The following is a 25,221-nucleotide window of genomic DNA, read 5'->3' on the forward strand; positions in this document are numbered from 1 at the left end:
ATAAACTTTATTCAATGAATATACAGAATGCAACAAATAATTGTAAATAATGCATTTTGAAGTGCAAGACTTGAACTTGCAGGCTATCAAGGTATTCAAATGAGTTCAAGCGTGTTAATGAGTTTATCCTCAGTTTAATTTTGTAAAACACAAACAGTATGGAGGAACATCATAAACACTAGATCATTATTTAACTGGCCAAGGGAAGGCTTGGGTGGGGAGGGGTGGGAGGGGTGAAGGGGAGGTCTCCTCCACAAAATATGCAAGGAAAAGTACCGTACCAGACCAGAAAAAAATAAAAATAAAAATAAAAAAAACATTCTTCCAGGGCAAAGAGGGGTCAACGTCAAATAATTCTGACAAACCTAACCATAACCTTAAAGTGTGGAGCTGGTAAGGATGTTTAGTCTTTACAGCAAACATTCTTCACATAAACAGAAGTCAGTACAAGTGGAGGAACATTCAGGGTAAAGCAGTCACCTAATAAATCTGGACATCTGCTGTCTCCCGATTTCGGCATCTTCATCAAACCTCTTCAGGAGGGCTCTTTCCACTCTTTTCTGGAAGAAGAAACAAAACCGAGAACAACATTCAATAATTTGCCAAATGACCATACCAAATGCTTATTGTGAATTTTAAGGCCCAAATTCTCATACACATTTAAACCAGGATGACAATCAAAACGAAGTCTGAGCAATAACCAAATGAAATGGATAGCGACCGGACTCAGACACAGTTGTTAAATTATCCTGGCCTTTTGGAGCATTAAAACCTGATAGTTAGACCATCCACCCACACAGCATAGATGGGGCTTTGCAATTGTAGTACGTGTGCATGTCTCCAGGACACACAACCATTCATCACATTTTCAACATACACTTGTTATGAGAAAGAATAGCAATTGATAAACAAGTCAAACTGTCAAAGGGAAAAAGTCACAGTAAGGAGAAATAGGCCTTATTCGCCAGTCAGCACAAGACTTCTGGGTTTTGTAGTCGCTTCCGTTTCTATTCATTTACCATTTTAGGTTGAGTGTGTCTGACCAGGCCACAACTTTTGTCATCAATTTTTCAACAAACCTTTATTATGACAATATGGAGAACAACAATTAATAAAATTTACATTTTTATTTTAGCTGTTGTGTTTTCGTCAAATTTAGCTCGATCACAAAGCGGATGCGGATGGACTTTGCATTTTGAAATGCTTTTCAGTTTCATTAGCAACACAATCGCTACTAAACTCGTCCTGCAACAGCTCAAGATCTTGCACAAGCACCTTAAATCGATAAATCCTCAACATTCGGACTTGATGGCTCGACTCAAACTCGGGCACAATTTGTTTTGTCGAGCAGCACGGTTGGTTTTCTTCCTTATTTTCCGATAGGACTGATGTTTATTGCTACATTCTCATGCATTTTCTTATTGCAGTCCATGTACTCCACCCCAAGTTGCTACAACTGTTAAGTTTATTCTGAAATAACAAGCCGTAACTAATTAAACTCGACATTTCCCATTTAAATGGAACAGAATTCAATCTTTATGTAATGCCATTCAGTGAAGAACAAGACAAATGTACAGCATATTGAGTAATGCATGGAACGGGCCAATTTATCCAAGCACAAAAATGATTTCCGCACAAGGCATCGGTCAAAATTATCTGAGCTTCATTATAACTGGTTTAACTCCACATATTTGAGCTCGGGACAAGAAATCGGCCCAAGGGACAGCAAGAGGATTTTTTTTTTCTGTGTGCATAGTCGAGGCTCATGGAAGAGCGAGTACACTGAACAAATCAAGACATAAAACAGACAAAAACAGGATGCAAAACATGCATGCATGGGGTGGACAATATGGACACAAAGGAAGCATGGGGGTGGATAAGATGGATACAGAAGGAAACCGAGGAGGGAAAACTGGAAAGAGGAGGGATTTTGCTGGGGTTAACGAGGGGAGCAAAGATCATGGTTTATGATTGAGGATGATATGAGATGGTGGTGCATAGTTGTCTTGAATACCTGGAAGGAAGAATGGGATTAAAGTGGATGCAGAAAAAAAAAAAAGAACAAATGAGAGGAGGTGAGCAGTCATCCTAGATTTAGGTAGTTTCAATAGAAGGTGGTTGTTTGTGAAGTGACAAGCCTGTAGACAGCTTCAGCATGGGAGATTCCTATAATCTTAAAAACCTTGGTTTTCACAGTAGTCTAGAAGCCAAAATCTGTAGCTAGCCTAGAAAATAGGTTCGCTGCTGATTTCATGTTAGAATGGTGCAACTGGTGTTTTTGAAGAGTCTAGGCATGACCAAGTCTAGTTCCACTTGTTGCCAAGTCTGCATCTGAATATTATGGCCGCCATGACAGTAATCAAAATGGCCGCCATCAGATTTAGTCTTTTTCTTACTGCAAATTGTACTAGCCAGAAATTTGTCATGATTGTGAAATACTATGTAATCTGACACGAGGAACACTATTTTGTGCTTTATTTTTGTACTGGATCACAACTTTTCACATAATTGACAACTTAAAGACGAAATTGAAAATGCACATATGAGCAACAAATGTGACAAAGAAAATGTTTAGCACTATTGATGGAGATGGGTTTACAGTCAGTCAAAGGTTATTTCAACAGCTGTCAGATCTGGCCAAGATCCAGGCAAGCTCCTGAGTGTTGGCTGCTTTGATTTTCTGTTCAACGGGTGAGTACCATGTATGCTGCAGTGGTTCAGAGAAAACAGGTTCTGGCTTCAAGTTGGTCATATTGGCCTCTTGGACGCTTGTCATTTCAGGAGGGGCACTGAGAACTTTGGAGCGGCCATGTTTAATCTGAAGGTCCATCACTGGCTCTTGTTCTCCCTTGCGTCTGAGGGCCACGCACTGACTTGCATGAAAAGTGCCAGACCCAGTCAGCATCTCCTCAATTATCTCAAATATCCTGTGGTAGTTGTGATGTTGAGAAAGTTCCTTGGGATCATGACATTTCCATTATCTCGGAAGCATTGTATAACATCATTGGCAATTGCTGTGTCAATGCGCCTCACTGTATCGTACCCAACTGTGTGTGCAGCTGCATGAAAAAGATTGACAAGCTCTTTTGAGCGTGTAGCCTGGTGAAGAGCAAGGCCAAGGCCCAGGTGTTTGGGGGTCAGTTTTTTGCCTCCTGAAGCCACATGAATAATGTCTTGGCAGATGCTCAGAACTTTGTTCTTGGTATCTGTCTCATCCGCTTCTTCATTGTCCATCTTGTCAGTGCTGTCACCACCACAAAGAAGCTTTACAAGCATGTACAGGGTTTCAGGTACAATTCGCTCTGCATTTTCTGTGTTCAGTCCACCGATAATGCTATGCCCTGGAGAGTGTTTTACGTCACTGTAAATCTTTATGCCCACTCTGAAGATCCAGCTAAGGATTTCGTTCTCATGATGAGGCAGACTGCACTGGGCCAATTCATCTTCTTCAGATAAATCATTCACGGCAGTTCTCATGGCAAACTTTGTCACAGTTGAGGACGCAACTATGAGGGGTTTTGTGACATCCAATGGCTGCACGAATGTCACCTTGTCACTACCAAAGTGAACCTCCACTTTCTGCTTGAAATTGTAGCTTTTGTAGGCTCCAGCCTCAATTCCAAAATCATTCAATAACAGCATGCTGTAGTGTTCCCAGATGTTTTTCAGGGTAAACACATGTCCCTTCTGCAGCTCTTTCTCAAGCTAGTTCATCACATTTCTGAAACAGATGCTTTCAGGAGACTGGTTTTTCTCTCCACTCTCCTTTTTATACTTTCTGCGAAAAGAAACATAACACTTGAGGTGATATTTACCTTCAGCTACCATCAAGTCTGAAACACCTGCAAACCTGTGACGCATGGTGGGGTCAAATTGGGCCAAACTAAGCATCCTGGATTATGTGTGATCAAATTCAACATTTGTCAGGACACCAGCTTTTCCAGGAATGTCAGTCTGGCAGAAAGCGCATTTTGACCAATCCATAGCGCTGTGCGCGGATCTTAGTGACTTTGGGACATGGTATTTCTCTGAGGAACCTGATGTTGTGGGTATCTCTTCTGCGTAAGTCACAGATTGTGGCTGAATCCTTGACTTCAGTCTGTCTATTTTTTGTGTGCGAGTAAAGTCACTATAGCAGAATTTGTGCCATTGAATCTTTTCGACGTGCTCCGGTACAGAATATTTTCTGATTCTTGAGAATGAGTCAACATATTTAGCGTCATTATATTTCTCTCTTTCTTTGCAACATTCAGCTACAGTTTTCACACCAACGATTGTAGTCTTTCGAAGTGGCCTTGACTTGCTAGTTTTTGAACTGTCCTGGCAAATAAAGCATTTATTCCAGTCTACATGCTCTTCTTCTTCTCGATCCCTTGAACCCCCTGTGAGAAATCTTGCGGCTTTCATTTTTCAGTTAGTCCTGGGTAACAGAAAAACACACAGTTATGTAGTTTAGGTTCATTTTATAGCAAAGTTGTAAAATTCATTGATTGTGGTTTGTATAATCAGACATTCTAATTCGAGCCTGAACATTTCTTTAAAAATAATATAGTGAAAAACAAGTCATATATTATTTTTAGAAAATGGATGGAGCAATGTTTTTTTTCTATACTCCCATCAGCTCAGGCATGCTCAAAAACATGGAAATCGACCCTAATTTTGTAATTTCATGTCAATTTGCGGCTGAAATATGATGAAAAGTGTATTTAATGGCGACCATTTTGTAAACTATCATGGCGGCCATACTATCCATATCCAGAGTTGGCAACAAGTTGATTCACGTTTCTGTGTGTCTGGACAGTCAATTTACACCTGTTGCACTATTCTAACACGGAATCAGCAGGGTCGTACACTATTCTGCATTGGGCCTCCTGACTAAGGAGGGAAAACTGGAAAGAGGAGGGATTTTGCTGGGGTTAACGAGGGGAGCAAAGATCATGGTTTATGATTGAGGATGATACGAGATGGTGGTGCATAGTTGTCTTGAATACCTGGAAGGAAGAATGGGATTAAAGTGGATGCAGAAAAAAAAAAAGAACAAATGAGAGGAGGTGAGCAGTCATCCTAGATTTAGGTAGTTTCAATAGAAGGTGGTTGTTTGTGAAGTGACAAGCCTGTAGACAGCTTCAGCATGGGAGATTCCTATAATCTTAAAAACCTTGGTTTTCACAGCATCAAGCTGAACAAAATGTGAAGCAGCAGAGCCCCCCAAAAGGGGAGAACACTACTCCATCAAGCTGTGGACAATGGCCTTGAAAGTGGATAGCAGTTCAGGTATGCCAATAAAGGACTTGGTACGATAGAGGAAGTCCATTTGGCAGCTGGCTTTGGAGGTCAACTTTGAAATGTGGTTCCCAGGAGACCCAGGAGTTTGAATGAGTGAACTTCCTCAGGAGGATAGTTAAGAAAGTAGACAGGAGTGTTTGCCAGATGGTCCATTCAGAAAGAGATCGTGAGAGTGTGAGATTTGTCAGGATTAGAAATAAAGTTTGACTTGATCAGCCTATTTCGTTCACTTCAGGAAGAAGGCCTCGCTCAACATAATCAATTCTGTTATGGTCAGTGCAATTTGAGGCCATTATATTGCTGTGGTTCTGTAAAATCAGCACTCCTATGAGGCAATGGCACACAACATATAGTGATCCTAAGACAGTTGTTTCATTAGTATGTGTTAAGTTGGTCCGTTCCATATGTCTAGTGGGTAAACGGGAAGGATGTGTTGCGTAGGACTTTTAGTTAGGTCTTCAATCCTCTCTTCTTTGTTTTATTTCATCCCTTTACTTCAGTTTTCCTCTTACATAAACCACACAAGCACACATGCAGAAAAGTAACGATGCCAAGAATGTGAGGAAGCACAGCGAGGTCAATTTTCTACGCACGCCATTTTCCTTTCAAGCTGTGCACCAAAATCCAACTGCCACCTCACCTCGGACCCTCATTATTCTCACCAAAATGTTACAACACTCACCATAACCACTCCACACCTTTTCTAAAAAATCCCCACAACAATCTACATCCACACCTTCACCATGAATGCCACAGCTACGATCATCTCCTCCAACCTCATCACAACACCACATCTGCAATCACCTCTCCCAATCTTTGCCACAAGCACCACATCGTTTCTCTCACCTTCCTCTAACCATCACAACTGCCATCAACCACTTCGATGCTCACTAGTCCCGGAGGATACTGAAGGAACGGGAATAATGAAAATTGGGGGTGTTTCGGCATGTAACTTGAAGAGCAAGCATGCGCTGGGGTTCATTATGAAGATGCACGGACAGCTCTGGGGTTTCCCCAAAATAGCCATGCTTAAATGGAGTCCAGCGCATGTTTGAGATCCGGAGAGTGCTCCCAAAAACTCTCACCCCATGTTAATTAAGGAGCTCTGATGCGCTGCTAAACGCGGCTGCTATGCGCCAATGGGGGAGCTCGGAAACGCCTACAGTATCGTTTGATCCAACTATTGGCTTCCCTCGCTCAAGGCCCATAAAAATAGCAATTTGACTCAAAATCGGTCTTCTCTTCTCACCTCTTCATTCGTCCTGGCTCCACGAGGCGATCACCCAAGAACTCTCCAGGGTCCAAGCGAAATCTCGCCACAAGTAAGCGCAACCGAGACTAGAGGGCAGAGAAACTAAGCGATGACATCAAAGTGGAGTAAGCGATTTCCAGAATGGGCCAGGACCACTCCCGGGTCATCGACGCTCAATTTTGGCTGCACCCAGCAGCCAACATTGACATTTACAAATTATCACACAATTCCATTAAAGTCTCTCACACATCTCCTCTCCCATCTTTGTCTTGTCCTCTGTGGAAGCACAAGAGCAATCGGCGAGGGCAAGCCCCGAACAACTGTTCTTTTCAGAGTGACCTCACCGACTCGCACCACGCCACAAGGCATGTTGCACAACACTTGCACATCTCACTCCCACACCATAGACACCTTTTTCTCTCTCCTCCGCCTTCTGAAGCGATTGGGTTGCACTTGCCCACTAACCATGCCAGGCACCACGAGGTCACTACTTATCAACTTCCTCTCCTCTTTCTGTGCTATCTCTAATTTTCATCAGGTGTGTATGTGTGTGTATGTGTGTGTATGTGTGTATGTATGTGTGTATGTGTGTGTATGTATGTATGTGTGTATGTATGTGTGTATGTATGTGTGTATGTATGTGTGTATGTATGTGTGTATGTATGTGTGTATGTATGTGTGTATGTATGTGTGTATGTATGTGTGTATGTGTGTGTATGTGTATGTGTATGTGTATGTGTGTGTGTGTGTGTGTGTGTGTGTGTGTGTGTGTGTGTGTGTGTGTGTGTGTGTGTGTGTGTGTGTGTGTGTGTGTGTGTGTGTGTGTGTGTGTGTGTGTGTGTGTGTGTGTGTGTGAGCCTGTCATGTATAGTGTAATTTAAGACCACAAGTTTATCAGGGTAAATCTGCACTGTCTTTTGTGAATATTGCATTTCTTTTGTTGCACTCATGAATTCCTTGCTTTCCCCTGCTGCACATCTTGTGAAATAAACCGATACACTGTGCCACATAATTTTCCCCGCTTTGTTAAAATTAATTTGCCTCGTTATAAATGTACCCAGCTCATTGTCGTCTTTTCCTCCATTGGTCCAGCATTGTCCATACATTAACATAGCTGGAAAGTTATACCCCAAGATATGATTATTAGCTGGTGCATACTTGCCAGCTCCACTCAGCTGCACCTGATACAGTAACACAAGTACGCGCCAAGGGTGCGATTCCCCGATAAGGCAACCGAGTGTTCCCAGTTCGACGTTAGTCACAGGACATTGGGTCACGTGATCAAATTATTGGTGTTCGCGGTTGACGAGCAACCTGCCATAACACAGACTTATTCATGTGTGACAGCCTGCGATTCCCGGTGAGTCCGGGGAGAAACCATGGACCTATCCTCCCTCGTAGTACCCCCCGCGACCCTGTGGCCACAACAATATACGACAGTAAATGTTTCAATATCTCCATCTGATCTTTGATCTCTCTTTGCTTCTTCCAGAACCTTCTCTCAGTTGCTAGTTTATACTTAATATTGGCACATTGGTAGTCTGTTCTTACCAAGTGTCCATCCATTGGGACCACTCTGTACAGAGCATCGGTGCTGCCAAAGCAGTCTCCTGCGCTATTGGGCAAAATCCTGGACGGGTCACCACTCCAACGCATGATACTTGAATGGCTCAATGATCACAGCAAGCTGGTATTTATTTCGCTGACCTCGGAAGGATGACACATTGAGTCAACTTCACCTGGCATTAATTCAATGGCTGAACAGGCTCTGAACCCAGGACTCGAGGATCCTAAACCCACCACCCTTACAAGTGTCTTGCCCATTTAAATTATTTATTTCTTTTTTTGGAATCAAAACAAAACTGTGCAAATATCAATAAAACACAATAACCAATGTAATACAGCAAGTTGTGTTCATTTAGCTATTTAAAAGAAATAAAATATATACTAAAAAAAGGTTTTCAATGCACAAAGTATCGGATTACAAAATGGACAATTTCAAATTTGATAACCAATTTTCGATAGATTAAACATATTTCGACAAAAAAAAAGCAAACAAATCAGACTAACCTGAACTGAATAAATCATGCATCAAAACCACATTTATGGATGGTCATCATTTGCACATCAACTTAACATATATCTGTCACAATAGGAATTGCACTAGTGTCATTTGCTACAAATGTGACAACTGTTTGCTCCATTTCCATTGAACATGAAACCAAAACTCACAATGTGAAATCTTGCCCTCTCGAGTTCAAGCAGCAGGAACTCTTGCACTTGCAACTGTGAGAAATCCTTCGTCATGTTGTTGAATGCACAAGAAAATGAGTGACTTTCGTCTTCTTTCCTGTGGAAGGATGGAAAGCCACAAAAATGGAAAATACAGGCACATTGGGTTCGTAAAGCAAAAGTCACAAACAATAAAGGGCTCCATATGTATTCTGTGTGCATGGTCAGAATGGGCATACCCTGAAACGATAGTGCACTTACCTTTGACAAACCCTTATCAGCTCAGTCATAAATGACTTGGGCAAAAATAAAAATAAAAACATTTCCCAGCTGACCAAACAAAAAGTTAGGAATAATAGAAGTCATTGAAGGTAGGAATAGAGTCAGTAGTTAGACTAGAAAATGTGTGGGAGACAAATTTTGAAAAGCAAAATGAGGAAAGATGACAGGAGAAAATCGAGTATGAAAAGACATAATTTTGAAATTATTATATCTATACTAATAAATGTCAATGAGTCAGTAAGTGAGTGTTCCTCATAACTCCAAAATCATAAAGCCTCGTGGCCTGAAATTTTGCATGCATACCAAGGGAACTCCAAGTCATCCATAAATGAAAATTGGGTGTTTGGGTTATCCTTTAACAAGGCATCATCTCTGGTTAGCCCTCTGTCGGCTTCCTGGCTCTGAATTTGCCATTTTGTTTGGCCGATTCAAACATGCATATTTCATGTTCGGCAGATTCATGTTCATGTTCATCCTATTCAAACATACTCGTTTTGGAAACATGATCTACTCTCACAGACTAATCATATAATCAAAATATTATACCGATTTGAGAATCGGATCTCGTGGACTAAATAATTGTCAATCTGGAGGTTAATCTGAAAATTTTAACAAATTTACAATTTTTACAACTATTTCTTTAAGCAAAGCATTAAGCTTAATTATTTTTTCTACTGTTCAGACAATTATATTAAGTGAAGAAAAGATTATGAAACGTGCAGAAAGTGGAACTTCATCGAGTGCAACACCGTGGTCTATAATCTGCTTTTGCAATCCATGACAATACAGTCAACAGGGGTCCTTTTTGGCAATTCTGTACGCAGTTTTCTTTTTATCGTTTTGTGCGATCTGCTTTCATGACTAAATATTAATATAAACATCCAATGAGTTGCTGCAATATATTAAGTCAACAATTGCTGAAAACGAAGAGGTACAAATGACACCATGGAATGTGTGCACATGTTCCTCCAACCTCCTCACACGCACATGTATGGGGGTGGGGGGCATGCATGCAGGCAGGTCTTTGCCAGGTAGACAGCATGGGTGTTGATTTTTTAAATGCTCCCACACGGTTCTATATAGAACATGGTGGTTAAAATAAAACGTTGTTTGGGCATGTTTTATTACCCTCGTAATACCCTGGTGACCTGCCTACCCTCACCTTACACTGCCTTCACATGCTGCCCTCCTCCCAAACCCACTCCACCACTATACAACTCTCCGGAGGTGGAGGAGAGGAACAGGTGTCAAAGAATGTGCAAATTGGACAAATGAAAACTGTTTTTTTTTTTTTTTTTAAGGAGTCGGAACTGCTGCTCGGATCAATTTCGCAATTCATCTCAGGTTAAGAGATTCTAGAGCATATCATATAGTTGGGCAGCTAAATAGGCCCCACGTGAACCCCCTGAGTATTTATGCAAACATACTTTTTTAGAATCCTTAAGGTGTCTCATTAACATTTTTAGATGTTAACAAGAAAATTAAGTTGGTCTTGGGGTCTATTTGGCTGCAATCTTGGATTTTCAAAATTATCAAAATAGACATTTTCATGACTTTGAACCAAACATGCTTGAAATACAACTTTAACATGACAAATTTATTTACATCATTTTTAATATTTGATAATGCTTTATGGGTCATAATTCTCAAAATGATGAAATAACATGAAAAAAACACGCCTAAAGGGGCCGTCACACCTTGACGTTTTAGCCAGCGTATGAAAAATATAGCGAATATGCGTTATGGGTAAGTTTTGTATACGTTAAGAGCATGCTGAAGCACGCTGGCATACGTCGTAGTACGCCGAGCTCGTCGACAAATTTTGTGCATGCTCAAAATTTTTTGACGTATGCCAGCGTATGACTCGCACGTTCCGCATATGCTGGCCATAAGTTGTAGGCACGTTATGCGATCGTTAACACACGTTACTTGTAAGTTACTCATAAGTCGAGGTAATGTCTAGCGTACCTGAAACTTATTTCTAATCTATGAGTAACGTGCTTTGAACCTATGTGTAACGTATTTGACGTCTTCCGGACGACCACAGAACTTACTAAACGCGTTTCGAACTTACAGCTACCGTATAATGGCGTATTGCCAGCGTTTAGGGGAATTGGTATATAAAAGTGGGGTTCACTGGAGGAACCCATCAGTGTTCCAGACTCCACGTTTTGTTTTTTTTTCTTTGGCATGACGGTGATGTTGACACTTCGATGTCTAGTGCGGTTACGATTTAAATCGTCGAGCGGCAGCCTTTTAATAGGCTACGCCACGTGATCGTCGGTGATACTCTGCTGCACGCTATGCATAAGTTAGACTATCGTTGGGCATAAGTTGTGAACACTGACAACACGTTAAGCATTCGTTGGTATAAGTTATCGAAACGTTCTGTGTACGTTGCTAATAAGTTATGCATACGTCCAACTCGTTAATATACGCCCAAAACTGAAAAAAACATCAATAGTTCAGCGTACGCCAGTGTTTTAGATCAATTTTTATACGTTGCTATACACTGGCTAAATCGTCAAGGTGTGACAGGGGCTTTAGGAATTATATATATATATATATATATATATATATATATATATATATATATATATATATATATATATATATATATATATATATATATATATATATATATATATATATATGCCTGATATTGGGTCCATGGTGGTTAATTGCCACATATAAACTGACCAACAACATTGTAACTATTATTTCATATTGTTTAGGCCTTACTTACTGGCATCTGATAACTGTGTCAGCAATGGTCATTCCTTGTAAAATTTTGTAACCTTGTGACATGTTTATCAGTCTTTCTAGAACTCAGTCCATGTTGGGCCTGGGTAAGAATAGTCTCACTCACCTCATGATTGGAGTAGAAGTACCCAAAAATGAGGCAGCTTGATTATGTGATAAGATCCTGGAACTTGAATTTTAAATCAAATACAATAATAGGAATTTATGCTGTTTCCCATTGTTGCTGTGTTATCCTCACCTTGCCTTCCGAGAACACGAAATAATACTTTACGTTTGTTTCAGGTGTTAAGATTTTTTTTGCATTGTATCAATGTATGGGCCTTAGTGACTTGAGCCTGTTGAAGAGCAAACATAAAGTATTATTGGTGGTCATTTACTGCATGAAAACTGAACAAAACCTTTGTTACTCTAATTTTAACATGGTATGGGCCTTACTGACGTGTGTCTGTTAAGGCAGTGGTGATCATTCGCCATATGTAAACTGTCCAATAGCATTGTTACCTCTGTAAACGATTTTTCCTCAATTGCTTCATCATATTTTCTTCTGGTTTCAGGTGCATGCAATGGTGATGGTGAGAAACTAATCTGAGGATATAGATAGACATATTGCTTATTTGGTGGAGGGTTCACATCATAGTCAAGTAGAAACTAACCCAACTATGCCTTAAGGGGGAAAAAAGGCCCGAGCACTGAAAGTCCAGTTGACTATAAAGCTAAAAAAAAAGTCTCTTCCCCAACCTGCATGTGACTGGTATTAATAATTATGGGAATTTTACATCATTTAAGGCCCAGTCACACCTTGACGTTTTAGCCAGCTTATGCCGATTTTTGGAAAATGTGTAAAACGCTGGTACACGTCGAATACGTTGTGGGTAAGTTTTGATAACATTGAGAGCACGCTGAAAAACACTGCCATACGTCGTAGTACGCTGGCTTTAAATGTTGTACTTTTCGGTTGTCCTCAAATTTTCCATGCTTGAAATTTTAAGACTTATGCCAGCGTATGACTCACACGTTCCACATAACGCTGGCCATAAGTTGTAGACATGTTACACGATCGTTGACACACGTTACTTGTAAGTTACTCATAAGCCAAAACACGTCGAGGTAATGTTTAGCGTACCCGAAACTTTTTTCTAACCTATGAGTAACGTGTTATACGCACGATATGCGAATGTTGGAACACGTCGCCAAAAGTTACTTGTAAGGTACTCAAGTCGAAACACGTCAAGGTAATGGTTGGCGTCAGTGTTCCAGACTCCATGTTTTTCTTCTTCGGTATGACAGGTGATGTTGACACTTCGATTTCTAGTGCAGTTATAATATAATTAAAAGGCTGCCGCTCAACGATTTAAATCATAACCGCACTAGAAATCGAAGTGTCAACATCACGGTCATACCGAAGAAAAAAAACAAAAACATGGAGTCTGGAACACTGACGCCAACCATTACCTTGAGCGTTTCGACTTATGAGTAACTTACAAGTAACTTTTGTCGACGTGTGCCAACGTTCGCATATCGTGCGTACAACTTATTCCCATCACATACGGAACGTGTTTCATATGGTAAGTATGTCGTAAAATGTTTAACACGTTTATAATTACAAGACTTACTCCACTTACTACGACGTATGATAGCGTACTTTTGCGTTCTATTCACGCATACCAAACTTACCCATACCGTATTCGACGTGCACCAGAGTTTTAGACGCATTTTTCAGAGGTTGGCATACACTGACAAGATCGCCAAGGTGTGACTGCGATGTTGACACTTCCATTTCTCCGGCAGTTATGATTTGAATCGTTGTGCGGCAGCCTTTTAATAGGCTACGTCACGTCATCGTCGGCCATACGTGCAGCGCGCTACGCATAAAAGTTAGACTGTCGTTGGGCATAGGTTGTGAACGCCGACAACAGGCTAAGCATTCGTTGGTATAAGTTATCTATAAGACAACGAAGCGTTCCGTGTCCGTTACTAATATGTTATGCATACGACCAACCCGTTATGAATACGTCCGAATCTGAAAAAAAAACATCAAAAGATCAACGTAAGCCAGCTTTTTACATACATTTTGATACGTTGCCATTGCTAGCTAAAACGTCAGTGTGACTGGGCCTTTAGCAGTATCAAAGCAGATCCCATTGAGAAACTGCCCTTCCTGCGATAAACGTTTAGCTGAACCTTCAGGGTCTTCCTGTCATATCGAGAATATATGCAGTCAGATACCTGATTAATGAGAATAAATGCTCAATTTGTGTTTCTTGTCCATTTGGTTCAAAAGTTATGAAAATTTCTGTTTTTCGATAATTGGGCATGTCAAAATCCAAGCGGCAGCCAAATAGACCCTAAGACCAACCTAATTTTCTTGTTGACATCCAAAAATGTTAACTGGACACCTTAAGGATTCTAAAAAAGTAGGTTTGCATAAGTACTCAGTGGGATGCGTGTGGGGCCTATTATAGTGACCCTACCATTACATACGGACTGAGAGAAACCACACAATGCTCATTCCTCACCTGAACCATGTTCATGATGAGCTAGAAATGGCTATCTATCGAAGGGACACTGATACTTGCTCATAAGCCATCTACACAATTGGTTACAAAATGCACAGAACACACTCGCTGGACCTCACAGGACAAGTGTCAATGTTATATTGTCTGAGGCATCTCTATGATGCAAGGATGTGTACTCATTGGCCTGTGCAGTGTCCAAGACATGCACCGCAACAAGAACAAGAATGCTTGCAGTGGTCAAATTAGAATGTTCGACAGACAAGGAAGCAATGGACAAGTTTGTTGTTCAGCGACTAATCCAGGTTTATCCTTGGATGCCTGTGTACAAATCTACAGAAGATGCAATGAGTGATATGCCCGAGTCTGTGTCGAGGAACCAACATGTTTTGGATGTAAAAGTGTCATGTTAGATGGTATCCCTGAAACTGATCACACCAACTTGATTCATGTCCATGGCAATATGACAACAGATAATAAACATTGAGATCTCACAGCAACATATGTTGCGTACCCTTCGACAACATGGTCCAAGAATCAACCTTATGCACAACAATGCTCCTGCTCACAGGGCCATTCTAATGAGGAATGTTCTTGTCATGCAAAACCATTAATATTTTCATAACACCCTGGCGTGCCTTCTCACCAAATATCAATCCAATTGGACATCTCTAGGATATCATTAATCATCATATTTGATCCTTTCCAAGACAGCCAAATACGACCCTCAATGAGCTGGAACATGAGCAGATTCAGATTTGGAATGCCATCACCATGCTCAGATTCAAGTGCTCACACGGTCAATTTGATGACAGTGCAATACAATGATTGTTGCCAGAGGTGGACATAACTGGTATTGAGATTGTAACTTGCATGTTGGATCCCGATGTGAAAACATTGGATACAATGCAGCATTACGTGATTATGCCTGATGTTGGCTTACCGGTTAAGGAGGTGGGCTTGCGATCCTATGATCCTGAGTTCAAATCCGACTCGGCTGTTGAATTAATACCAGGTGGGGTTGACTCTGCCTGTCATCCTTCAGAGGTCGGCAAAATGAGTGCCAGCTAGCTGATATCCTGTGTCGGAGTGGTGACCTGTCCAAGATTGTGCCCAATAGCCAAGGAGACTGCTTTGGCAGCACGAACGCTCTGCACAGAGTATGGTCCCAATGGATAGATGGATGGATGATGTGATTAAGGTTATAATGAAATGGACATCTATTCAGCATTTATCTGTCAGAGGTTTGCACGTCATCTGTGTCCCGCAAAGTCACAAATAAATGACGACAACTACAATCAGATGTTTAGTTTTGTTTTCAGTGGCAGAAAACAAATTACTCCCATTAACTCGTCTTAGCACAACCCTTTTACTTGCCAATTTCAATTGTTTAATATACATATAAATAATTTTCTATGTTCATCCCCTTACCGGTTGTATCCAAGTGTTGCCGCACTACCTCATTGTCAATTTAACATTGCTTTTGTAGAGAGAGAAAAAAAACAACAACAAAAAAAAATCCTTGCAACAGAAAGCAACTCCACAAGTAGCAAACTCAATCTGCACATTTGCTTTTCCAGTTTAAACCAGTGCACACCTTGGATTGATCAAAAGCCCTTTTCATGCAGTCATTGGCAATTCATATCGTTTAAGCCATCTAGGGCACACATCTGAGCAGTTAATTTCAAAAGGGCACACATCCGAGTTTAATGCTTGCATATGGCACATGGTATATGGTATATGCTTGGGTGCATAAAACACAACTGTTGATGTTGGATTAAACTGATGTTGAAACTAATTGATTAAATGAATATTAAATCTTTACTTATCAGGAAAACATTTTCCTACAAATAAAATTTTAAAAGGCCTAATTGCACGAGGGAACAAAATGCTTCCGCAGTGTTGAAGGAATAAAGGAGCTTGTACACAGCAATAATACAGGACACACCTGGGGATTGGAGGTGGTGGGCGTGGGAAGATGGAGGGGGCGCAAACAATAGGATTATAACTTATATGGTTTGCATCATTAAGCAAGTGTGAAAGACTACAAGTAATCCAAACATCCTACTTTTTAAATGTCTTTCAAAGTTGAGTATTAAAGTGAGAATAGGCCCTATTGCCATTAAAATGTATCAAATCCATGCGCTATAAACGAAGTGAGTCAGAAGTTTGGAGCCTGGAATAAAATAAAAAGTAGCTTTTTCTACTTTTTTTTTCCTTCTAATAACTATTCCAGTGTTTCTCCATTCATACATGTTACAATTAGGCTTAAACATTGACCCTATACATTTTTATCAGGCCATGGACTGCCTGACATGTCCATTGTATTAAAATTCAGTTTTAAGCTCAGCTCTATTTAGTGGACTTACACAAATCAAAAACTATGTGGAACATTTTAGAACAATCAATTTAGACTTCCAATGATGCAATAGCCTCATCGTGCACCCTCCACTCCTGCTAAATTTTAATACGAAATGGAATCAAAATGAACACATTTCACAAGGTCATGACAGCACAGGGAAATATCATTTGGCCAATCTTGCTTGTGTGCAACCCACATCTGTTTCAAAAGGAGGGAAATAAATCAATATGTGCCCCATATCCATGATGGATGTGAAGCTGGGTATCCAGTCTGCTCGTATTATTTGATTAACAATAAAGATCCCACGGTAACTTGCAAAAATAAAAATAACAATAAAAAAAAAAAGGAAGAGAGTTATCGCCAGCACCCTGAATAAATTACAAATGCCTGTCTGAATGTACAGGGGCACTGCATCAATGGCACACTTGCACCTTAGTACTGATGTAACCAGAGGGCTGAATTTAGAGTTCAGTTCCACCCAATATGCATTTGCTAGCAACCTCAAGCAGGAAACTTGGCCAAGAAACCAGCCCACAATGAATGGCCTACTTTTCAGATACCTTGGGACATTCACAACTCAAATGGCTGACTCGAGGGAAAGACCAATTGGTAGGCATTATGGGCCCATAATCAGCCCATTTTCTCAGATTGAGAATCATCTCTTCTTGTTGTTCACAACCTTACACCACATGAAAGTTGAATTTAGGGATAGAGTGTAAATCAAGAAAATGTGTCCCCATCAACAATTTATCCATAAAAAAATCAAGAAAATAAAATAAAAAATAAATACAGAGGAAAATTGTTTGAGTTAAATGAGCAAAAAGGTGTTTTTTTGTTAATTAGGTCACAATCTGAAAAGAGTGGGTCAAGAACGCTGATCAAATATCAGGTGCACAACTTCAAGACAGGTACACTATTTATGATGCAAGAACATCTTGGAAGGCCATGCAGTCTTTACGATTCTGCATTGCAAAATTGAGAAACGACAAAAAAAGTTTTAAATAATTTAAAATAAGAAATAAAAAAAAAAATTTTTTTTTTCGTATTTCACCTTGACCTTTGACCTCAGAGGGGTATGATGTAAGTAAAAGCATAAATGCGCCTTTATCTACACGAGGGCAATTTTGTTCTGATCGGACAAACCTTGCAGAGCTTTGGTGAAAAGTCTAAAATTAGTTCAAAGTCAAAAACAAAACAAAAAAACCCTGTCAACCACACATACTTTATATTCCTGTTATTGATGCAAAATTTAATTTCAATAGTCCTATCTGGCTCCAGGATACAGCTCAGATATTTCAGAAATTAGGATTGCAGGAAGAAAGAAAGAAAGAAAAAAAAAAACCTAAATGGTGGTTTAGTACTCCTCAGGGTCTAACAAACTGGGGTACCATTAAAATTGGGGGCACTAATTGGAGAAACAAACCATACAACAGCGACAAACCACCCCTATCCCATTGGGGTGTATGGGGAGGATAATTATATTTGCCATTTTCTATTGCAATCACGACATTCCAACCACAAAGTAACTGCATCATTATTCAAATAAGATGGTTAGAAAAAGCTTCAATGCAACAATACTGCCACCACACGACATATGAAACAACTACAGACTTGCAAACGCACAATCATTATTTTAACAGGTTTCAGGGCATCTCTGAGCTTCTGAGGTACACTGATCAAGGACTGGAGGGAGATGTTAACAAAAATAAAAAATAAAAATAATAACAGCGAAGGAATAAACAAACTGCAGAAGGCTAAAACGGCCCCGTTAAACTGCATTAGCCACAAACCAATCTGGAACTGTGGTGAATACCTTGGATCATCATCGGGGTGCCATGAGTCTAGTTCCTTGCAGCAGAAAAAGCAGCGAGCTGCAGTTGGCTCAGTCTCAGTAGCAAGGCTTACAAAGCCAGCTTCAGCCATCTGCAACAACAAAAAAGAATGCATTGCCAGAAGTAGTTTGTTTTTTGCTCTGTGGTAATCACATTGCCAATGGCACACTTTTATCATGATCAGCAATTGCTGATATTTCAGTAGGTGTTTTATTGGTTCAAAATAATTTCCCTCAATTCTCCACCGATGGAGTTGTCAATTTTGCAACATAAAATTCTGAGGTTTGGCAGCACGAGTCACAAGATTACCATTTCAACCAATACTGGCAAGCTCAGCCTCAGGACTACCAAAGCAGTCTCATGGAAAATAGAATACTAGTTGGTTTACCTTTGTAGCAGTAGTAGTTAGGATTTTTGGAATCCATGGTGTCGGCAATAACTGACCTCTTTATGAAAGACACTGGGATATTTAACATCCATCAACTAATACTAGCAGACAGGACTCGGCTGTTGAATTAATACCAGGTGGGGTTGACTTAGCCTGTCATCCTTCCGAGGTTGGCGAAATGAGTACCAGTGTACTGGTGTAGGAGCACAACATCAACGGCATAGTCATGCCCCAACAAAATGATAGCTACCCGACAGCCAAGCTGCCATACACAAGAAGAAGACCATCTCAACCCCTCTCCCCACCCCTGTTGATCCCACATTCAAACTACCTAGCCAGACCTCACTTCTGAACCGCTGCCCACCTGGCAGAGCTGGTACCATCTCGATTAATTTTGGACGTTGAGGTCATGAATCAGTAGTGCTGCCCAAGATGACTTGCACTCACCTGCTGTCCACATCCTGTGTGGACACACAAACACACCTCTTTCACCATTCGCCTCCCCCTTCTGCATTTTCACTCAACTCCTCTCCCCTACCAAAGTACAAAATTATTATATATATATATATATATATATATATATATATATATATATATATATATATATATATATATATATATATATATATATATATATATATATATATATATATATATATATATATATACAGATACATACACACTTTTTTTTTTTCAAAGTAAACACACTAAATGCTTTTCACACTAGTTTCACCACTCAGTTTGACCCTCGATTCTCTTGCGAAATCCTCCTTATTCAGAATCTCTGCCAAGTCTCACACTCTAGGTCTGCCATTTCACTGCCTTACAGAGCCAGCCTATGAAGGAAAACCGAGCTGAATCCACAGGCTGAAACTCTGCCTGATCTGCCAAAACACTCCACCTCACCGGGTGGTGAGGCGAGCCCACAGGCACAAGGCCGAAACTCAGCCTGAGTCAACCAAGCAACTGCACTGCACCCTGAGCTGAGCCCACAGGCACAAGCTATGCAGACTGAAAACATCCCGGGTGGTAGAAGACGGCAGAGACGTTACCTCTACACATGTCACGTAACATTCAAACACAAGTTTCATGAAGTTTTATGCTCGTTTGGGAAATCAGCATTGCATTTATTCCCATGTACATCAACAAATCTGCATTTGCAATTATTCCTTTTTTTAATTCCAGAAACAGTTTACTGCTAACAACTCAGCATTGATTTTAGTAATATGCACACTTATTCACCAAAAAAAAAACAATACGATTAATTTGTTTTATGCTCCCAAGGATCAGACTTCACTTTTTTTTTTTTTTTGCAAAAAAAAGCAATTTCCATCCAGTCACGTGTAATACACCAGCATAAAGGCCAAGCCTCACGCTAAACATAGCGTCATCTTATTTCACTGCCATCTCATCAAATCTGTCATTCCGACACCGAGCGTCTGGCATTTAGCCCATCGGCGAAGGACGTTTTCAGATATGGGTTATGGTTATGAACTTCAGTCAGTGAAGGGACAGGATGGGTTGAGTGCTGGAAGCTGAGATGCCACGTACGTCTGCAAAGGACGAGATGAGCGCTTGAAGTAATGATGCAATGACGTCCCAGCAAAAAGTGTGACAGACAGAGGGATGGACAGATGGACAGAGAGAAATCCAGTCACTTAAATATATGGATTATACCAATTCTCAAGTGAGGGAAGTCTTATCTTACCGTTTATGGTTAACTTTATGTTTATACCATCTGAGGCATAAACACACACACCTCTAATGGAAGAAATTAAATCTAATATTGGTGGTTTTATAACAGAATGCTTCGAAAGCACAGAGCAAGTGTTTATTTTCAGGTCGACTGCTAGACCACCTAAAAATAAAAACATATACCAAGTGGTAAATTAATCATAAAAGTGGAATGAAAATGCCAAAAGCGAATTATAACAACATGTTTAACACAATTGCCAAAGACGAGAAGCTGTGAACTTACTGCCCGTGATCCGTGCACCACGAACAGGTCCTCCAGTCATGGTTTTTACAAATTAAAAAAAAATTAACATTAAAATCTGGTGTCTGCTTCCCATTTACCTCCAATAAAATAAAAAATAATAAAAAATAAACTTCACAAACCTCAAAACTGCTCAGGAAAAAATAAAGCATTTAGGAGTCCTTACCCAATTATGTACTGTTGGGGGAAAAAAAAAAAAAAAAAAAAAAAAAAAAAAAAAAAAAAAAACGTTAACACAAGCATTTCGCAAATGTACGAGACAAACCGAAACAGCATGATGGCAAGATAATTACAGAAAAAAAAAGAATCACAAATTAAATACACGAGCGATTAATATCCACTGCACGCCCTTTACAATGCACATTAAGCAGAGTTGTGCTCGCCAGCACGATCATTTCCTAGCCTCTTGCTCCAGTGTATCAAGAACAGGCTTGCTAACCTGTCAAGGTTAAAAAAGAAAATAAAAATTGCTTGAAAAACTTGGTTGTGCCATACCGCTGGCATGACGGCGAGTGAACCGGCATGGGGTTCGAGGCCTGAAAAGCCCAGCGTTTTTAAGGTGCTCGCTGGAGCATGTTCAGCTGTTCTGAGGCACTATTTTACAACACTGATCGAATCAGTATTTTTTCCCTCAAAAACATGTTTTATTCTGGCAGAAGATAGTATGTGAAATATTTCATGCATAAACTGGAATGGCTCTTAATAGCGAGCATCCCTCCACCAGGCTGAACAGTTTATGTTCTGTATTCCACCGATAGGTCTAATCTGGACACAGACCTTAAACAAAACCTAATCAGCTTGTTTTTGTCACCTAAACAATCATCCACCAAATTTTGTCACAATTCATCCACAACTTTTTTGAGATATGATGATATTGGGCTATGCCGGGGTTTTTTTTTTTTTTTCCCCCATCTCAATGCTGAAGAAACACTCAAAATTCTAATATCTGGATACTCACAAAAAAATTAAAAAGGCACACCTGGACTGCACTAGTATTGCGTGAGCAAAATTAAAAATGTCGACCGTTGCAAAGGCGGCGGCTCACGCCCAGCAAGACTGCTTGTTCACTCGGCCACACCATTTTCAAATAAGGTTGACTGCTCCTGGCTGTCACACATCTTCACATGCAGATTACACCTTGAATTTGTTTTTAAACCAGGATTTATAAACGGTTCAAATAGTGAGACAATACTTTGGGATTACAAATACCAAAATGAGTATACTATGCTGGAGAGGTGAGGTATTACCAGTATTTCAAGCCTGGTGTTGGCTTTGTGGTTCAGGTGGCTAGCTTAGGACCTTCGAGTCATGAGTTCAAATCACTGGTCGACTGGTAAATTAACACCAAGTGAGGTTGACCCAGCCTGTTATCCATCTGAGGTCGATAAAATGAGTACCGTGTACTGGGGTAATAACCATTCAGGGTAACCTGCATCGAAGGGGCGACCCGTCCAGGACTGCACTCCTTGCCAATGAATCTGCCTCAGCAGCCCTATGCTTTCATGGCACGAAAGGAATGGTATTTTTATATTCCAGTACTTCAACATACCAGTAGATTGCATTTCTTTGAATTATTCTGCACGCGACGCAAAAAGCAGTGTTAAGCAATTGGTTCTGTCTGTCTGGCTGCGTCTGTCGACGATCGAGGAGCTACTTGATTTCAATTGAATTCTACATTTTGAATATTAGAACACGAATCTGCAGTTTAGCAGAAAGTACTTTTAAACTCCAAATTTGGCAACCTGTACAAAATCTCGTCCTGATTGTGCATGCACCTGAGAGAATTAACGTAATTTTTTTTATTATATTCTGTCAATCTGCCTGGCAATCAATCAAAATTGAAAATCATTCCAAACAGGAAACTTTTAGGGATGTCATAAAGGACAAACAACAGCATGAGAAACCAATTTAACATGTTAAATAAGGTGGTATGAAAGACGGTGCATCAGCAGCGGTAAACTTCTGAAAAAAACAAAATTGATCCCAAAAAGATCCCAACAGCCTTGAAATCCTCAGCGACAAAGCAGGAGATCCACGTCCTACTCCTCTTCAGCCGAGATTATGGCCGGAGAAGCTGTGACAACAGCTACAGGTGGATATCTTCGGTGAGATTCGCGTTGCACCTCACAACCAGAAGTTCTTAATCGTAGTCCATGATCTTCACAGCAAATGGCCTGAGATTGCGGCTACTCGTTTGATTACAACTTCGTCCGTTATCAGCATCCTGAGCAAAATGTTTACAATATGGGGGGCTTCCCGAGTCCATTACGCTAGACAATGGACCTCATTTTACATCTGCGGAAATCACACAATACCTTAAGGACAATGGCATCGAACGTCACCTACCTACACGGTATAATCCGCAGAGCAACGGTGGGGTAGAGAGGTTCAATAGAGTCATCAAAGAGAGCATAAAAGGAAGTGTGGCTGATGGACAGACAATTTGATCAGGCCATTCATACTCTGTTGCGCTCATAATTGCTCTACGCCTCATTCGTTTTCCGGGAAGATGCCCGCGGAACTAATGATAGGGCGTAACTTGAGCCTGCCAGTTGATCTCCGAAAACCACCGACATCGGTAGATGCAAAGATTGAAGTGATAGCAAAGTCTATTGTGAAGCAACAGCAGAAAATGAAGGAATGTGCAGACAAGTGGTGGAGAGCAAAGTCACCTTCATTTGCAGCGGGTCAGAGTAAAACGCTCCAACCACGCACATAAACTAGCGACTTCACAATCACCTCCCCAACAGATCTTGCAGCAACTGGGTCATCATAGCTACCCACTTGGAGATGGAACAAAGTGGAATGCATGACGTCTGGTAACAATCAACATCCAAGATGCAGAGAACGAAGACAACTGCCTCTTCTTCCCACAAAATCTTCACGATGAGGATCAATCTCAGCATCGCAACGATTCAGCTAGGCTACAACCTGGCGAACGTAAATCTGGTCACATTCGGAAACGTCCTCAATACTTGAGAGATTACCAGTGTACATAAAAGTCAAAATCCATGAATATGGTGCAACCTTCCTCAAAATGAAATCTTTCATCACACATGATAGAAAATGTTGGTCTCATTTTTGGGTTGAGATTGTGAATCTTGGATTTTCAAAGAGATAACGGGTTTATTTCAGAATAGGGGAAAATATGTTGCGTTTGATTAAAGTGATTGTGGCTGGGGGAATCATGTTTGATGAGCTGTCCTGAGGGCAGCACTCTCGGAGAGAGCACGAGCGGTCGGAATAAAGGCTCGGGAGCAGACCCGTGTGGAGCTTTGGATGTAATGATTGTACCAGGTCACATACAATACACAATCTGATGCAAACTTCAGAGCACATGGAGATTAAATGCATCCGCAGTAAGGGGAAGGCAACACAAGTCTCCCTTAGTGGTTGCGAAAATGTGAGCACGTATTGCAGGCAGGTTGCCCTCAAAGTCAGCCCTGTTCCTTCTGTACATGAAGTGCAGTCCCAGATGATTAGGAGTTGGAATGCCAACAGCAGTTGAGCAGACATCCTGTGCCAAGGTGATTACCTGCTCATGCTGTTTAAAGCCGAGTCATACCGACCATCAGCACCAAATCAGTTCTAAGCCATGCTAATTTCCATCTGCGGGAGTGCCTTATGTAATGCAGTGGAATGGCAGAATCATCGAAGGTTCTGTTATCTTCTTTGTAAGACTGGAGTCTCTCTCCACTTTCAGTTCCATGCAGATACTTTTTGCTGAGTAATATGACAGGTGTCCAGGTTCCAGGTGTCTTCTTACAGGTACCCAACGAACTCGATAAAGTCACTCATGTCTTATTGCACCTTCAAAAGTCCATACCTTAAACTAACCTGGACCCCCCCCTCCAAAAAAGAAGTTTTTTTTAGGGGATACAGGTACTTATGGTTGTGGGGCTCCACCATGCAGCACTCACAAGGAAGGCTCGCGACGTTTCCAAGGCAACATACCTTCTCCGCCCGACATGCAGCATCCTCACCGAAAGGCCAACGTTCGAATGTTGTCACACGCAAATCCCCATCGTAAAACCGCGAGTCTTCAAAGAAAGTAGTCAGCATCTTATCAATTCCACGACTGGCCATTACGAAGCCAGAATTTAGAGTTTCAACGCTGCTCGGAATCGATCTCAGTCTTACTCTCTGCACGACTTTATATATACCACTTGCAGGTGAGAAGAAGTAATTTTCACCTCCATATAGAGCCGAAGTTTTTATTTATACCATTACCAATATACTGAATCATCAGCTTTAATATAAAACAACATTTGGAATATAAATGACGTAATAATATTGAGGCGAAAAATGTCAAACA

At 40.7% G+C, this 25,221-nt stretch overlaps 1 protein-coding gene across 4 annotated transcripts; it reads right to left on the reverse strand.

Annotated features, from left to right (window-relative positions):
* LOC147024654 (baculoviral IAP repeat-containing protein 5-like) lies at window positions 1-25,071 on the reverse strand. Of its 4 annotated transcripts, none has more exons than XM_085884769.1 (4): window positions 24,827-24,892; window positions 18,504-18,613; window positions 8,771-8,888; window positions 1-560 (listed from the first exon to the last, which is right to left on the reverse strand). In XM_085884769.1, the coding sequence occupies exons 1-4, from the start codon at window positions 24,881-24,883 to the stop codon at window positions 477-479; spliced, it is 369 nt and encodes a 122-aa protein (XP_085740895.1). In that variant the 5' UTR covers window positions 24,884-24,892; the 3' UTR covers window positions 1-476. The 4 variants fall into 4 exon arrangements, with proteins under 4 accessions (XP_085740895.1, XP_085740897.1, XP_085740894.1 ...); XM_085884771.1 differs by lacking the exon at window positions 24,827-24,892 and adding an exon at window positions 19,358-19,449; XM_085884768.1 differs by having other exon boundaries at window positions 3-560; window positions 24,861-25,071.
* Between the last annotated feature and the right edge of the window lie 150 nt (window positions 25,072-25,221).

This window comes from Eptatretus burgeri, chromosome 6 (genome assembly GCF_056783735.1).
Source record: "Eptatretus burgeri isolate ZD-2024b chromosome 6, Ebu_testis_v1, whole genome shotgun sequence".
Classification (NCBI taxonomy): Eukaryota; Metazoa; Chordata; class Myxini; order Myxiniformes; family Myxinidae; genus Eptatretus; species Eptatretus burgeri.

Excerpts from the sequence above, each read along its gene's own strand:
- LOC147024654 (XM_085884768.1), bottom strand. The coding sequence starts at position 24,992 with ATGGCCAGTCGTGGAATTGATAAGATGCTGACTACTTTCTTTGAAGAC. Across the intron at positions 8,889-18,503 it reads CACCCCGATGATGATCCAAG|GAAAGAAGACGAAAGTCACT; the intron begins GTATTCACCACA and ends ATCCTTCCACAG. Across the intron at positions 561-8,770 it reads AGAGGGCAAGATTTCACATT|AAAAGAGTGGAAAGAGCCCT; the intron begins GTGAGTTTTGGT and ends TTCTTCTTCCAG.